This window comes from Phalacrocorax carbo, chromosome 1 (assembly GCF_963921805.1).
Source record: "Phalacrocorax carbo chromosome 1, bPhaCar2.1, whole genome shotgun sequence".
NCBI lineage: Eukaryota > Metazoa > Chordata > Aves > Suliformes > Phalacrocoracidae > Phalacrocorax > Phalacrocorax carbo.
In genome coordinates this window covers 12,346,200-12,363,018 of record NC_087513.1, presented here as the reverse complement: position 1 = coordinate 12,363,018, position 16,819 = coordinate 12,346,200, and the positions used below count along the sequence as shown (strand labels likewise).

The following is a 16,819-nucleotide window of genomic DNA, read 5'->3' as shown; positions in this document are numbered from 1 at the left end:
GTTTTTACATGGGGTCACTTCTGAAAGAATTAATCTCTGACTCTTCATGTACTCCTGGAAATCTCTGTGACTGAGTGCTCAGCACAGAGCAGGGCTCAGGACTGAGGAGCTGTAATACCTGACACTGCGAGTATTTTCTCAGACTTGTCTATGGGATTGCTTTTCAGATAAAAAAAAAGTTCCTTATTTTTAACACACATATATAAAGGGGAAAACAACAAATTTGAAGTTGTTGCAACACACTTTATTTCATCAGGCAAATAGTATTTTAGATATTCAATTAAATAGTACTATGTTAAACTACATTTTGTTCTTTCTTACACACTATATAATGTATATTCACTGTAATGACAGTTTCATCATGCTAGGAACATACCTACACTTTTAAAAACAAGACTTTCTTAATAAAACACGCATATCTACAGTAACAACAGCTGCAAAGAACACATTGTTAGGTCAAGATTTCAGCAAACTTTACAAACTACACAAAATAAAAATAGCAAAAAAAAAATCAGTACACGGTGAAGTTCTTAGCAGAGAACATATCTTTACATTTGGTGAAGTTATGCCTAGAAGTCATTTTGCTTTTGTATTTTTTTAAGGAATAAAATTATATACATTATTTAGTAATCCTCAAAATAGGAAGTATTAAATAGCACAAACAATATTACAGTCTTAAGTTTTGGTGTTACCTACAGTAGAGGGGCTACTTTAAACAAATAAAAATTGCAGTTTGTCTGTTCTGTACATTTAGGGCCAAGTCCTCAGCTGGTATAAACCACAGTAGCTAAATGGACAGCAAGGAAGTGACATTAGATTATACCAGCTGAGCATCTGGCTCCTGGCTACTCTGTACATGGGGGAAGGCTGCTAGAGCATGGAAGCTTGGACCGGTTACGCACTGACAGAAGCTTATTATATATATGGTGAAGTTTTCATGCAGCAGGAAAAATGTTAGTTTAAGTATAATCCCTTAAACAGTCATACCATAATAATGGTATATGAAGCAGCTTTAAAAATATTATTTTATAATCGTATGAAACTCTAAGCTATGCTGATTGTTTTAACGGAATCCCTTATTGCCAATATTCTATTAGAAAACAGTGTAACTATAATTTCTGAGGCCTAATGGGGGCCTATTAAAATATCACTGTACCTAACCACTTAAAGGGTAAATTGTACCCTTAAATACCTATTAATCACTGTATTCCATCTGGAAGCAATTACGATCCTCACAATAGACATTAATATCACACTAACTCCACAGTGGATCCGCTGGGAAAATAGGAAGAGCACGGCAGCATACAAGGTATATGCACTAACGCCATTCCAGGAGGTAGTTTTATCTTGTGGCACTCGAATTTTGGTTTGTCACTTACACACTTCAGAAGTCAGTCATCCTCAGAAAAAAAGATGTTGTTTGCTGCACTGAAAGACAGCTGGGGGAAAAAAAAAATCTTATTTTTCCCTTACCCACCTCATTTTCTTTTGGTTCTTGGTTTTGGTTTTGTGGTTTTGGTTTTTTTCTTTTTTGAGTCTGCTTTGCCAGCTCTTGGGTACAGATCCAAGCTCACTAAAATCAATGAGAAAGTTTCCTGATGGTTTTCTTAAGAAGGACCTTAGATAACAGTGGTTACATATTGCAGAAATATGCATTTAGGCCTTGATTAAGGAAAACACTTAATTAGACGACAATATATGAGCAGGCTGGCACTGCCATCCCCTTTGAAGCAAGCAGTAAGCACACAAATTAAATTCAAAGAGTTCCCACCAGTGTCAAAGGGACTTAGAGACAGTGTTTAAGTGGTTTGATTAATCAGGGCCCGTTTCCCAGCTATTCTGCATCAGGTGGCAACAAAGCAACACCAGAGCTACCTCCATTGCACTACATCTAGTGAATTAAGATCTTAATTCACACTGGCACAAACCCAGAGGTGTTCTCCTACACCCTGTACAGTTACTCCCAGAGTATTCGAATAGAAGCAGAATCAAAGTAATGCCCAAGGAGTCTAAACAAAGATCCATTAAAATGCATAAAACAATGTTTTAAAATACAGCACCCATCTTCTACTGGCTGGAACTAACAACTTTTTAACAATATTTTTTCATGCCTTCTCTGGGTTCAGAAATAATTTTCCCTCATGTTTTTTTTCCAGAATATAGCTCTGTTTTGAGCCGAACAATAATTTATATTTTTGTATACTATCATAAAATATCAGGGAATAAACCAAAAGTTTTCTAAGGTACTCATATATTTTTAATCCTTATTATCTGTCTCCTTTGAACAGACTCAGTGCCTTCCAGAACACTCTTACATAGTAAAATAAAGAAGATTTCTCCCTATTTTTTGGCATTAGTGTTGCTCAAAAAAGAAAGAGTGATCGTTTTTCCCACGATGGCTTGATGCACATTTACCCAATTTCAAACTAAACATACTTCATTAGACCTGACAGCTGCTTCTTAAACAAAAATTATTTCTGTTTAAACATTGTTGTTACCCTTTTTGCTTTTTGACCTAAACCCATTTTTCAGCTTTATTTTTCCCTTATTCTCTTTTTTTTTCTTTTCTTTTCCTGATCTTTTCAGCAGAAAACTGAAAATAAGAGGAAATTGTGAAAACAACATTGAAAAGAAAAAGGGTACAAAGACTGGAAAATGGAAATGGTTTAATTTTAAATTCTAGTTAAAATATTTGCAACTTTGAGAAAACAGTTGAAAATATAATTTTAAAATTTTCAAAGACACTCATGACTTTTTTCCACATTGCAGACCATCTCCAACTTAATCATGGAACATATTAAAGATAATCTATGTTTTTCATTTCTGGGTAAACACCATACAGCATACCCCCACTCCGTCCTTTGAAAAAACATGGAGTGTACTTCTTTGAAAAATAGCTAAAATACCTAAGTCACTTAGGTGTTTTTCAAAACTGTATGTATAATGAACATTCTGCTGTTAGCTTTGTGCCACTTATAAAGCTATGTAGTGTTATAGGACACCCTATTTTAATAAACATCAATATGAGCAGAGATATTTTAAGTTACATTCCAGAACTCATGAATTTATTACAACTCATACTATGCACAATAATCAGTGTTTCCTCTGATAAACTATAATTTTTTTTTGTTTTTCTTCTACTCGTTCCTTCATTTGACCTCTGAATGAATGAAACATTTCTACTATATTTTACTTGCTTCCTATCAGCACGCATTCACATGGTTTGAACAATGAGCGAAAGCTGTAAACCCCATATTGAACAGTAAACAAGAAGAAACTCATGTTCTTAAATACAGTGCAAGGAAATCTTAGTACCATCCTACTTTGAGCATGCATCTTAACCCAGGTTCTTTCACCACTGGTCTGGTTGGTACAATTCCAGAGTTGCCAGATAATGCATTGATTTTGTAAAAATTTCTATTCAACGGTAATTAAATACTGAGATGTTAAATGTGAATCTGGTTTAAGATGAATACTCAGTTCCGCTTCTAGGACAGAGCCCAACTTAGTGTCAGTAAGCATCTAGGAAAGAAAATGCTCGGCATTAATTTCTTTAGTTAAGTTACACTGCATTTTACTGGGAGGAGGATTTTTTCTGAGGCTTGTTGGATTCTCATTTCATTTTTCATCAGTTTGCTCAAATTTTTTCTCAACAAATATAAGCCCCCTACATAAGGACAAATAGATCTATTGGTACAAAATAAAATTAAGATCCAGGTAATTGATTCCTTCTATTTCTACTTTTCCTGCTATTGATAAGGGCCTTTAGCTTGCTGTAGTCCCCCCTCATCTTCTGGGATTCTTCCCTCTGCTGACCTTGCTGTCTACTGTCTTTGCAGTACTGGTTAATCATCTGCATTTCTGAGTGGCTGAAAGTTCCCACAAAGTCCTTCGGGTGGAACTGCAGCGCTCGCACCGAGCTGGCCCAGGTCCAAGGGGACCACTTGTCAGTCATGAAGGCCACCATCTCTGAATCCAACACTTTGAAATTGATCTTTGCTAAGGTCTGCTTGAAGCTGTTCTCTGTTGCGATGCAGTGGTAAAGCCCCCGGTCGCTGTCTTGGACAGAGCGAATGAGGAGCCCTTGCTCAGTAGCTATGATCCTCTCATTCAGCTTGACCTAAAGGGCAAAAAGGCAGACAGAACTTTTTAGGGAATCTTGTGGAAAAACACTATATTGGACCTCTTGGTAAGTCTCATTTCAAACACCTTTCTTTCTTAAAGGGTTTCTTAAAGGTACTATATTTTGCTTTATCACATCTCCCAGAGACCACTGTTATTGCTACTGTTAGGAGAGAACTTACCTCAAGGCAGGTAAGTGTCACTAAAGAAAATTACTGCAATATTTCTATTAGTTATATTACAACAGATTTGATCAGGATGAGGACAAAGATGCAAATCTGGGCACTACGGGAAAGACGAGTTTTCATGATGTTCAAATAGCAGAGCTGAGGATTTGCTGGGGTTACCCCCTCCCCCACCCCGAGAATGTCTCTTCCAGCATCAGAAAGTGCTGCTGAGACTCGATGGAAGAAAGGTGCAGAACTGGGGGTTGAGCTGTCATTGAACACAAGGTGACTTCTAGTTAAATATTTTCACTTTGAGTAGGTTCCTGGGACTAACTTCTGAAGAACTCTGTCTGCAGTGCAGAGCCTGTAGCCTGGTATAAAAGTTCTCATCGCAGTGGCCTCAGCTGGGACTTGGCTTATTGGAAACCAAGACCAATTTTTCTACTCTCCTATTTCCTTTCTGGCTTCAGACTCTGGAGAGTCCTGGGAAATGGTCACATCATCTGAACGATGCAAGTTACCACAGCTTGTTGAGTTATTGTCTGATTATAAATGACTGTGCATATGTCCCTTTGCATATCAGCTGTGAAGTAAAAATTGCTAATTTAACCCATTATGAAAGAACATCAGTGCTGGTATTTTTATGAATTCTTTTTCTATTTCACCACTGCACTTTGCATTATATCTGATTCTCTTGGGAATTCATTTATTTATTATGCTATTCTGTTATTGTAAGCTTTTGTAGACATTGTGGAGGTAAGATTTTCAGAAATCTGAGTGCTGGAAATGTAATTAACCCTTTGATTGGTTTAGTTTGTTGATATTTGAAACTGCTTTGATTCTAATACAGTTATTGAACATAAGAAAAAGGCAGGTGCTCTGCAGAGGGTTAAAGAATTACACCTAGATTGCCAGGACATGGCTTGAGTCTTTGAAGAGTACATGAGAAAAACAGAGTGAAAGGCTTGTAAGTCCCTATGATTTTGGAAAATGGTCTGATATGAGAATAATGCTTTTCAATATTTATAATCTATCAACAGACACTATATTACTTAATATTTCCTTTCAAAAGATGTTCCTTTTTATTCATATAGTAGCTGCCTGGGGTTTGAAATTGATTTTTTCCCCTTTTATATTACTTAAGGAAGGCACACTCCCCATAAACAATCACACTGTATATTACCGTGCTGAAACTTGAGAGCCTCAGAGAGTGCAGTAATGGAAAATGTGATTGCACCATGGCGGGGAAATGCTTTTGTCAATACGTGTTCTTAGCCTGGACTAGTTTCTTGCTAAAGAAACCTTTCACATTTCTCCCACTTTTGCCTTTTATCTCTTCAACAGCACAGAAGGGCTACTGCATGCTGACTCTTCCTGAGCTGTACACAGGTTACTGCTTTTATCCCTGTTTCCTCAGATAAATAAGAAGTCCTGAGTGCTGCAAACCTTCAATTTGCAATTAGTAAGCTGTGAAGGGAAAATTCATTAACTACTTCGACTTTAGGGGCTGACAGGAATTCTCTGATAGCTGTTCTGGTCTGATAGAAATCGCTGGGGCTGAGGAGAGAAGGCCCAGCTATACGGAAGAGTCTGCCCTTATTTATATGAGTAAAGTGCTGGTCACTGTCCTGCATCCACACAAATTCTCCAGCTTCACTGCAGGCAGACTGTCTGATTAAAACACAAATGCTCCCTCACCTTGGTCTGGGGGGTGCATTAGATGCTGACTGGGGTCCCTTCCAGAGCTACAGCTTACATTACTCACCTCTTTCCTCCTGTCATTGTCCTTCTGTAGCAGCCATTTAATAGAAGCCTGAGGAGATTTGGGTGTGCATTCAAGAAAGGTGGTGTTGTTTTTTACTCCATACTGAACTATTTCTGCAGCATTTCTGTATGCTAGAAAGAAAAAGAAAACAGGTCAGGCTACTGTGTAAGGTGATTTGATATAGAAAGCAACTAACTGCAATACAGGTAAAATGTTTGCAATACAAGTAACATGTTTGCAATACAGATAAAATGAAGTATATCTGATCCTGATATTGGCCAATAATAAGTAATTTAGGGCACAAAATTTTCAAAGAGATGAAATGAAGTGTGAAGAAGCACATCCAGTTCCAAATATCAGTGTTTTCAGCCTGACATGGTCTGTTCTGAGAGAGCAGATACCTGTGGACTGGTGAATTCTGCTGATGGGATGACTGAGCTCGGGGATATTGTTCCCTGAAATGATCTCATTCTCTACTACTACAAGAACACCTGTCTACAGCTGTTCAAAGGAGAATGAAGCATTTAATATATTTCTTCACACTTCACAGTTTATAAGTTGGGGGAATATGGTTGTACGACTCAACAGAGAGCAGCACGCCCTGCAGAAGGCTCCGACTCCAGCTGCCTGCAGTGCCACAGGGAGGCGAGGGAGGGCAGGCTTGGCTCCCACTCCTCCGCTCCTCTCACGGAGCAAGGAAGGGACTTGGCTCTAAATCTGAAAAGCGGTGAATACGCAGACAGGCCAGCAACGAAGAGCAGGGCAGATTTATAGCACTCCAGCAACACCGGGGCAAGTGCTGAGTGTATGTCATCGCTTAGGCTTGTTGTGCCCCTTTATTGTCTTGATAGATGAAAAATTGGCAGTTACCGATAGGAACTTTTAGATGCTCATTGCTTGGCCCAGATCATAATACTTGTCCTGAAAACAACACAGTTCCAGATTTAAAAGCTTACATCATATATAAAATACATTACTTTTTCTTTTTTCTTTTTTCTTTCTTTTTTTTTTAAGAGGTGCAATGGATACAAAATAGTATGCGAAATGCAAATACCTAGAGGTCAACATGTCTAAAATCAGACTCTGTTTTTGCACAGTCCTAAGATTGGTTTTCCTCAGACTCTACTTTATCTCCCATTCTTTTCAGCTTCTTTCATCAACTGATACGTGAAACTGGAATCTATTCCACTAAAGGAAGAAGACTTTTCTTGGGTTTAGCCCTTCAAAGTTTTTAGCACATTTATGAGGTTGTACCAAAATCAATTTTAACTTTTAGAGAACGACGTGGAAATATTTTACATTCAAAGGCCACAAGCTAGGAAAGAGTTCGTCTGTGGGCTGACCTATCTGTAGCTGTGGAACAGTGAGAATCAGAGCTGTAATACACTTCTGTGTTTATGTACACTGGAACTAGGTGTACGAGAGAAATGTATTTTTTTCTGTTTAACTGATCAATATATATCTAACTTCTTACCTAGTTCATAATACTATAACTTATACATGCTAAGAAAAAGATTTAGAGAATACAAAGGTATTTCTCTAATGGCCATAAGGGCTAATACAAGTGTAACAATATTAATACTATAACATAATTATTATTAATAATAATAATAATATTAAACAGAACATTTGAAAAGCAATCATACAAGCCCCTTAGTTCTTGATGATCTATTTAAAAATTGCAATATGCCAGAAATGTTGAGTTTATACATGCTGAGAGGTTTAAGACATGCAACCTATCATGTTTAAAGACTTTGTTTCAAGATTATGGTTCCCTATGAACTTGGAAGGTTTCTTGCTATTGCCTTACTCTCTGCTCTTTTTTCCTTCAGGTAAATTTCATTTTCCCCCCAGACATAGTAGTTTTGCTATAAATGGCTTTAATTATATTTTGCAAGAGTCTGAGTTACTGTTTGTTGTTTTTTTTTCCCGCTGGGGAAACAACTGCCATCTACCTGTGCTGTATCCCACTGCTGTCACCAAAACATCCTTTAAAGTTGTTAAAACACATAAACCTATAAATACATCCACATTAAAAAAAAATGGTTGGAAAACAAGAAACCTGTTTCACAAGATTGTCAAGGTTTAAACATATGTTTCCCCTCAGCCCAGAAAGCAGACAGTTGACATTCTCACATTTTCCACATCACATCGAAAGAGGAGACACCCACCCTTGGGACAGAAAATGGGTGGGTGGTCACAGCACAAGCCTGCAAGGTAGGACATGCAGCTCAAAGTACTTCATGATTTGGAGCCTAAGCTTTAATATAGCTCTCTCAGAGCTCAGATGCGTACTTTAATGGTGGGGTCATCTTTTGTAATTATCTGTTCAAGCTATTCAGCTTCATATAAATGACCTAATACTAAGTCATGGGAGAAGACCCGCTGGCGCTGTAGATTGGCATCTAGAGTAGGATTAGCCACATTTGGGCTGAGGTATCTACACCCAACTGGATGTTTGTGGTTTGTTTTGATCCAGGAGATTCTTCTGAGACCCAGTGGAGACCATTTCAGCGGAATTACTATTAATTGAACATTCCACATACAACTCCTAAAGCATTGTTCTTTTACTCAAAAAATTCAATCAAAAATTTACAATCAGGTCTATTATTTTATCTCCAGATGGTACAGTTGAGAATGCTCTTCAAAACGCAGGCTCAGAAACAGGAAAGAAGCATAATTGTCTAACACGTGCCCTTGGTTTGAATGCACACATTGCCACAGCCTAGCTCAGACATGCATGGGGTTGAAGAGGATTAAGCTGCCTTTATGTATGTGTCTACTCTTACTGTGACTTTGGCACTGATGTTCATCAACCTGGAGAAAGTGGTAGCTGGGAGGGCAGAGCATTGGCTTCCTGTCCACCTGCACCATGCCAGGCTGATTAACTGTTGCACAACTGGAAATAACGGGCTTCATAAAGAGAGTTGGAATGGTTTATCTTCACGTGTAAAGGGAGAAAGAAATAATCATAACTCAAAAGACAGGTCAAGCACCTGCTGTTTGGTGAAAGATGTGCTCTGAAACACAATATGGCCTCAATTATACAGAATAATTCTGAGGTCCAAGACTTAAATGCATGACAATGAATTAATAAAGACTGAATGGACTTAGAAGTAGAACAGCCCTCTAATCAACTGTACCTGTTTCTAGTTAACACTGTCAGCTTTTCATTTCATGTATGATGAAATATTTATTTCATGTTTCATCATTTTATCATATATATAGTTTCATGTAATTGCAAGGGAAAATGTTAAAATCGAATCAAAACAAAACTCAGACTTGGAAAATAATTATGCTTTACCCATAAACCACACAGATAATGTGAGTTATGATGAATCACATAAAGGAAAGCCATGTATTCTTTATATAGCATGAGGATCTCTAAATTACAGTACCTTTCAGGTTGAAACCTCGGCACTGAGTCAGAGGGTTTCCATGTCTCACGTCTTGCCTACGACTCCTCCTGAAATATTTTGTAAAAACAAAGTGTTATTCCAAGATAACTACATTGCAAATAAACACTTTTTTATTTGCAGGTTTGGGTTTTTTTTTTTACTAGATCAACTGTTAGGGATAGTTCATGACCTACTGTGAGTGTGCTTTACTTTTGGCAGGCTTCCTAGAGGGAAAATACTGTCTAAGTGAATAATCTGTTTGCTGAAGTTTATAAGGTGGTTGTATTTTTGGTAGGTAGTTTTGCAATGGAGGCATATAGATGGAAGGGCTATAGGTGATGCATAAAACAGAAATATTCACTGTTGCAAGACCTAACACTCAAAGCCAGAACCCCCAGCTGGAACTCCTCATCAAGGCTAGCACCTACGAATGAGATGCATAAGAATCACAGTGCTCATATCTAATGACAGAAAATTATGATATAGAGCATTTTCGCTCCTTGATTTTGGCAGCCACCTTATTTTTGGTGACTATAGCCACTTTGGTAGCAGAGTGACTGAAGCATTCATCCAGAATGGTGGAGAGCTAAGACACAGTTCTTTCCTCTACTTGTATGTGACCATTTTCCAAACTCACCAAGTCTCAGAATACTTCTAAATGAGACTTTGTTATATCATTTGGATGACAGATACAAAATCACGATCCTGTAGCAAACTAGCTAGGGAGCTTACTGGGATTGGGAATACTGGCATTTCAGTCCTCCTCGGCTAGCAGTTCATACCTCACAGAATTCAGTGCATGAAAATCTGGTACCTGAATTTTTTATTCTTAAGATATATTATTTTGTTTACTTAATTTTCTCTAAGTTAGTTCAATATTTATCAAGTTTGACAAAAAAATATATTGGTGATAGACTGTTGCAAATGGATGTTGCTGAGGTATGTAACAGCTGTACTCTGAACTATGCACTTGTGAGATCAGAAACCATAAAAAGCCCCTGGAGCTCCAGTACTTCTGAGTGAAGGGTGATGCCTCTGTGGTCACATTATACCAGGTACAGCACAAACACCCAGAGACAGAGTTTATAATCTTGTGTCACTTGATCCTTCACTGCATTGTTTTAAAAGGGAACATTTGAAAGGTGATGTTTCAAAGGAGTAATTTCTGACATTCCAAGTATATTTTTGATGTTTACCATCAAAAATATTTCATCTTATGCCTTGGGATCTTAACCTTTGTGAACTATTTATGTGAGTCAAAGGAGACAATGAAGGATTTCTGAGTGAATTATAGGATTCCTGTGCTACTAGAGCTGTCCACACTGTCAGAAATGGCACGCTGCTTGCATTAAGCAGTTCTGAGAATGTAAACTTACAGCTTGATATTTATAAAAAAAAGTTGAGAGGATGGTGTTTAGAAAATCAAGATAATACTGTCAGGTGTTTTGAGGTAAATTAATGTTGGATGGGGAACTGCAGTAATCCATGGGAGACAGAAGTGTCAAAAGATGCAAATAAGCAAATGTGTCCAGCAGATACTACTGTCTAGACTATGGGATTTGGCTCTAATTACCAATGTTTTATGCTTCATAATCTCTCTTGTTAGATAAAGGAACAACTCATTTCCTTTGCATATGAAAACCAGATTTTTTTCCATAGAGTTTTGACTGTTTATTTTGGTTTGATATAAAAAGAAACTTGCAAACAAAATGTCAGCATGAAAGGGAGCCGCATTGGAAATAACCCTGAGTGTATATAATGGGGATGCCAAGGAATCCACTGGAAACTGCACAGACTGGGTATACCTGACTGCTCATTCTATCTTTCAGCAATTACTTTAATGTAGGAGTTAGGTGGTCTGAGACTTGGGGATTTTTCTTTTCTTTCCTCCCCCCATCTTCTGACCTTTGTTTCATGGAAGAAAACACTCAGTTTGCAGACTGGAGGCTGAATATGCTGAGGGAAAGCAGTAAAAACCCTACGTACTTTACCAATTGCTACATGGCCATGTCAGGCTTTACCTTTTAAACTGAAATATGGAATTAATCAAGAAAATTTTGCAATAACAAAAGTAATTGTCTTTAATCCTAGAGGTTGACATTGCCATCCACTGGCTGGGTCACTGGAGCAGAGCCAAGCTTTGCCTATTTCTGTCTGCTATCTCCTTCCATGCAGGTAAAGGAGTAAAGCCCATTAACTGTACCTGTAACAGTTCAGGTGCAGGGAGTGAGAACAGTGGCACATAGTGGGTAAAGCTCTGGCATACATCTGAAAGGTTTGTCTCCTCTACAGTAATATGTCGTTGCATATTCGGTAGCTTTTTTTGTATATGAAGTGAAATCTTAGTAATACAAGAGCTCACTACAGCCTCCTGCTATTAAATATTTCCCTTGGGAGGAGGAAAGAGGCTCCTGTTTTGCATAAGAATTATGAGACGGACTATTAGCTCTGTTGTAAATTAAAGAGAAATTGCCTTCCCTGTCTACTTTAATAAATCTCATGTCAAAAACCCCAAATCTGCAGGCATTACATGGAAATCACATTTGCCTAAAGTTTCCCTGGAAATAATTCTTTCCATTTAGGAGTAAATGAGGAACAAAAAAAAAAAAAAAATTACTTTATTCCTCAGGCAGCCAGAGAGATATTTTGCTGTATTTAGGGCTATCATAATTACATCCATAGTAAGCAAGTGAATTTAAACAAAGGGAACAAATGTTTCATTGATTTTGTGTGCATGAGACAGAAGGTTTAATATTTATGATTCAGAATTTTTTTTTCTTTTTTAAGACCATTACTTTAAATATGAAAAGGCAAGCTCTTTAGCATACGCTCTTGCAGCATACACTCCCAGGTGATGAACAATGCCAAGCACAATAGCTACGGAGGGAGGTATTGTTTGTACATAATCCTGAAAGCAATGACATCCCACTTCTCCATCACATTACAACACCCCAGGCTACCTAGCAGAACAAAAGCCTGCCTTCCTTGCAGGCTTCACTGGGCTGCTTAATACTTCTAACCTTTTCCCTGTGGGATAGAACCTGGAGCAGGAGCTGCCATCCCAGGCGCAGTATGGATCTCGCGCTAGGCAGCAGTCAGCGCAGGCAGTGCCATAGATGTGGCAGCGATGCAAGGATACCTGGGTGACCCCTTCATCTGAGCTCACATACAACTGTTGCTGTAGAAGGAAATGGAAAGATTTATTTCAGATGTGGAAGGGCTTCACCCGAGACTTGGCTAACACACCTAAAAGCATTTCAATTAATTTTGGAATTAACTCAAGACCAAGAGGGGAACCGCTAATATGTATAAAGCCAAGATAAACAGAAGTCTCCCAGGTGAACGGGCCTATAATATTTCCACCTTCCTGTTAGAAAACACTTAGAAACACTGGGAATTGTTAACGTTTTTTGGACATTGAGCGTCATTGTTCTGTTCTGGGGCAGACAGGCTGAGTTAATATCACTCAGATTTGAGGACTTGGTTTTTATTCAGTGAGGATTATTGGCTCAAGCCTTTGAACTAAGTATTTTCTCTGCATATAGTCACTTTAATAAATATTATGCAGAGTTCCTAGTTGGATTCTCCAGCACATAGACTTCCAAGACATAAAACCTAGAGATTATGCTGAGGCTTAGGGCCAGATTCTGATAGCCTTATATACCTGGAAAAATAAGCGAACAGAACTTTTATAATAAATGAGAGCTTTTGCAAAAGGAGTTCAAAGTGAATAGGTCATCACCAAAATCGGGGCCAAAATGTCTGTTTTACTCAGAAATAATTAATCAATTATTCTTATAATATAAATTAATATAGAACAAAAACCTTGAAACTCCTTTGATCTTTTTGTCATAAAACCAAAAAATTACACTGAATTCAATTTGTTGAATAAAGTTTACTATCAGTAGTTTTGTAAAATATTGAGCAACATGCTGCTTGCAAAATCATGGAATACATATTTCTAGTTAGGGTGTTTGACATTTCAGCAGAAATCCTCTCAGCTGTTTTCATTATTCTTATTGCCATCTTTATTACTAATAAACAAACATGCACAATTGCACCATGGACCTAACGCCCCAACACTGCCTTTTTGCATGGACCAGAATTCCAAGGAAAAAATTCTATTTAGGATTTACAGAAAAAAAGGGGAGGACAAATTTCCTCTTTTTGTACGTTTTTTCCCTTACTTTTCGAACAAAACAAAAAAAATACACTTTCACTAAATTAGAAATGATACGCAATGAATAGAAATGGTTTATCTTAGTGGCTCTGGGGCACATAAACAGCTCATGCAAACTTCAGTCAAGTTTCTCCATATCCATTACGGAAAAACTCTTGCCTATATTTAGTATGCTACACAACAACTGCTATTCTAACATCTTTAAGCCAATTTATTTCTCAGTTAATAAGCACTAAAAAAGTACCCCATTTTTCATTACCTTTTTAGATGAAATCTTCATTGTTGTTATAGGAGAATTACTCTGAAAGACAAAATTCCAAACCACATTTACAAGGACTCTCTTGTTAATACTGTCCCAACATTAAAATTTAAAATTCAATAAAACCTACGCCATATCTAAGAAAACTATCACTTCTCGTAACTTGGAAAGGCTTCACTCCTACTAATTTTTTGCTATTTTCAGAATTAAACAAATGACATAAATACAAGCAATGTCTCACTAAATGTATTGGCTCAACTCAACTGCATTATTATTACTCATGTGCATCAACAAGTTTTTGTACACTTCTAGTTAGCCTGCATCTGCGTTACCTCAGCAATACAGGAGCAATGTGTTTTGAAGCCGTTACTCTCACTTTGTAATAAGAAACAACGTTTGTTCTTTAACGATGATGATAAAGAAAAATCATACAATAGCCCATGCATATTTACCACACGATCCAGATAAGAATAAGTCCTATTTCTCCTACACATTATTTACAATGCATACAGTTTGGTTACCATCCAACATATACTTTCAGATTATCACTGACTAGAATATTAAAAATGGCATGTGTGTTCTTGAATGTTTCTTTCCCAGAGACAGTACTGTATACTACTGTGTGTCATCACTGTACTCTGTTATTGCCTGTGTCTAAACCAAACGTTAAAGAGATGGAAAAGGAATTATCACATTCATTGCCTTAAGCAAGTGAAGCAATTCATTATTCATATCCAAACAAATGATAACATTGATGGCAATAAAAATGTTCAGCATTTTTTGAAAATGTAGCATTTGATCAGTCACAAAAGAAAGCCATAATGGTGGGCCAGGATTAATTGCAGTGGACTACAAGCAGAGCAGGGAGGCCAGGACTAGGAAATCTGGCTGCGAATCATGTGAATTGGCAAAGATTTGAAGGAGTTTAGAGCTGCTGTACTGTTTAATGAACTGTCTGGAGACTCAAGGTCAAATACAACATTGGATCTGATGGCACATTTTCCTTTCCTTGCTTATACTCTGGAAAGGAATCAGAGCTTTGCTTACTCTTGATATTTACTAGCACACAGCCAGTGATCTCATTCCCACCCTCTTGGAGAGACTTGTCAAAATGCTGCCATGTTGCCCACACAAACTGCAATGGCAGAGGTTACAATATCACGATTTTGATGGTTCAGGATAAAAAAAAGTCTGTGTACAGAGGCCCAGAAACTAAGTTTAGGGTCAGGATTCCTCTCAGCCCACCTATCTGCTTACTTTATTAATTTACCTTTCAGTAAACGGAATTAGTAATATTTGGGTAAAGGGTACTTTTTAGGTAATATTACTCACATACAACTTTTTTAAAGGGAAATCTTCAACAAAAGCCTAGGAAGACTAATTATGTCTTTATGAGGGTTAACACAGAGGTTTCTTAAAGACATTGTTAAAGCTGCCTGTCTAGATAAAAAAGCTTAAATTTTCCTTTTCGATTCCCCTCAATGAAATAGAAAAATACCCATGACAAAACCCTTAACTAAGTTTATAGATGCATACTACCATTTGCCCCGAGACTACATTTTTAAAGAATAGCCCATTCAAAAATTTGAAAGGGATTTTTCAACACAGGGGGAATATTTTCTTTAGGTTATTACAAGCTGCTACCTGCCAGAGTGACTGACAGAGGCTATTCCCTTATTTCTGCCTGTAGTTGTTTGTGTTTCTTTTCGGCTTATGTTGTGTTAAGCTTCTAGCTTTCTTGACTCCAGAGGCATGTGGCTTTGAAGAATTGGAGTTAAGCAAAACCAATACTAGTTTGCTTCCATTCTGCTGCTCAGAATCAGGGATATTATCAGATAATCAAAGAAGTACAAAAATCTTAGATTCAATCTGTACATACCGACATTCTCAATTCATGATGCCAATGATAAATGTTGCCTTCTGGCAGCCACTACCACATGACCTTGTGATAATGTGACCATCGAAAACATTCTAGCCAGTATAAAAACATTTTAAAAAAAAGCACCTTAAAAATAGGGGAAGAAAGAACTTAAGCTAGCTACAGTCTTCATAACAGTGGACATTTTATATTCCTCTTTGGGTGGGTATCAAGCTGACAGTATGCACATTTACTTGATCTTTTATCAAGTCACAGTTGCCCTTGCCAAACTTTCTTAGAACAAAGTGTTTGTGTGAACACACACATTGAAGAGTAAAAGTAGGAGCAAGCCAAACCTGAAAAACCTCCAGCTCTTCTAAAATGAGTTCTCCACTTGCAGAGAAGTTGGTGGGTAGGACAACAACTTTTTGGACGGTTCCTTGATCTGGAAAAGATGAGAAATGAGACCATGTGACAGAGAGAGATAGAGAAAATAAAAAGCAGACGAATCATTACCAATTAGGAAAAGAAACCATCAAAGCAAGCACTATGCCACAGAGAAAGGTTAAGAAATGCTCAGTAATTTCTAAGGTTTGTGGTCAGAAAGAATCATGAGATGATTCCTCATATAGGAATACTATATCTAGTATTATTCTCATATATGAGCATGAAGAAGTCATGGTAAGATGGGAGTTGCTGCCATTACTGTTACCATTCTGCCCACAAAGATCAATCATGTGTACAGGCACACAGACAGAGGCAGTATCTATCCTAATGATCTTAAAGTAAAACCACAGCAATATAAACAGGTAAAAGGGAGCCACTGCAGAATTTAATAGACATTCATATTAATTAATAAAACAACAACAACTGATGATATGAAAGGTAAACCTTCCAAAGAATAACTCTATCCACACCTAAACAAAGTAAGGTGAAAGGTTTGGGTTTTTTTTTTTTTCCAGGAAAGTCAAACAATAATGAAGTCTGTTATATATTTATAGGAGTTAATATTTTGGTCCACCAGGGAAAAAGAAAGAGCAAGGTGAAGATATTGTAGCTACTGTATCATG

At 37.4% G+C, this 16,819-nt stretch overlaps 1 protein-coding gene across 1 annotated transcript in view; it reads right to left on the bottom strand.

The window, feature by feature from the left end:
• Nucleotides 1-228: 228 nt before the first annotated feature.
• The window catches only part of SEMA3C (semaphorin 3C), a 127,454-nt gene continuing 110,863 nt past the window's right edge, over nucleotides 229-16,819 (bottom strand). The window contains exons 13-18 of the mRNA XM_064443947.1: nucleotides 16,106-16,194; nucleotides 13,892-13,933; nucleotides 12,473-12,630; nucleotides 9,453-9,520; nucleotides 6,055-6,185; nucleotides 229-4,120 (exon numbers count right to left, since the gene is read on the bottom strand). Of these exons, the coding sequence (XP_064300017.1) occupies nucleotides 3,707-4,120; nucleotides 6,055-6,185; nucleotides 9,453-9,520; nucleotides 12,473-12,630; nucleotides 13,892-13,933; nucleotides 16,106-16,194 (902 nt within the window). The 3' untranslated portion in view covers nucleotides 229-3,706. The remainder of the gene's footprint in view (nucleotides 4,121-6,054; nucleotides 6,186-9,452; nucleotides 9,521-12,472; nucleotides 12,631-13,891; nucleotides 13,934-16,105; nucleotides 16,195-16,819) is intronic.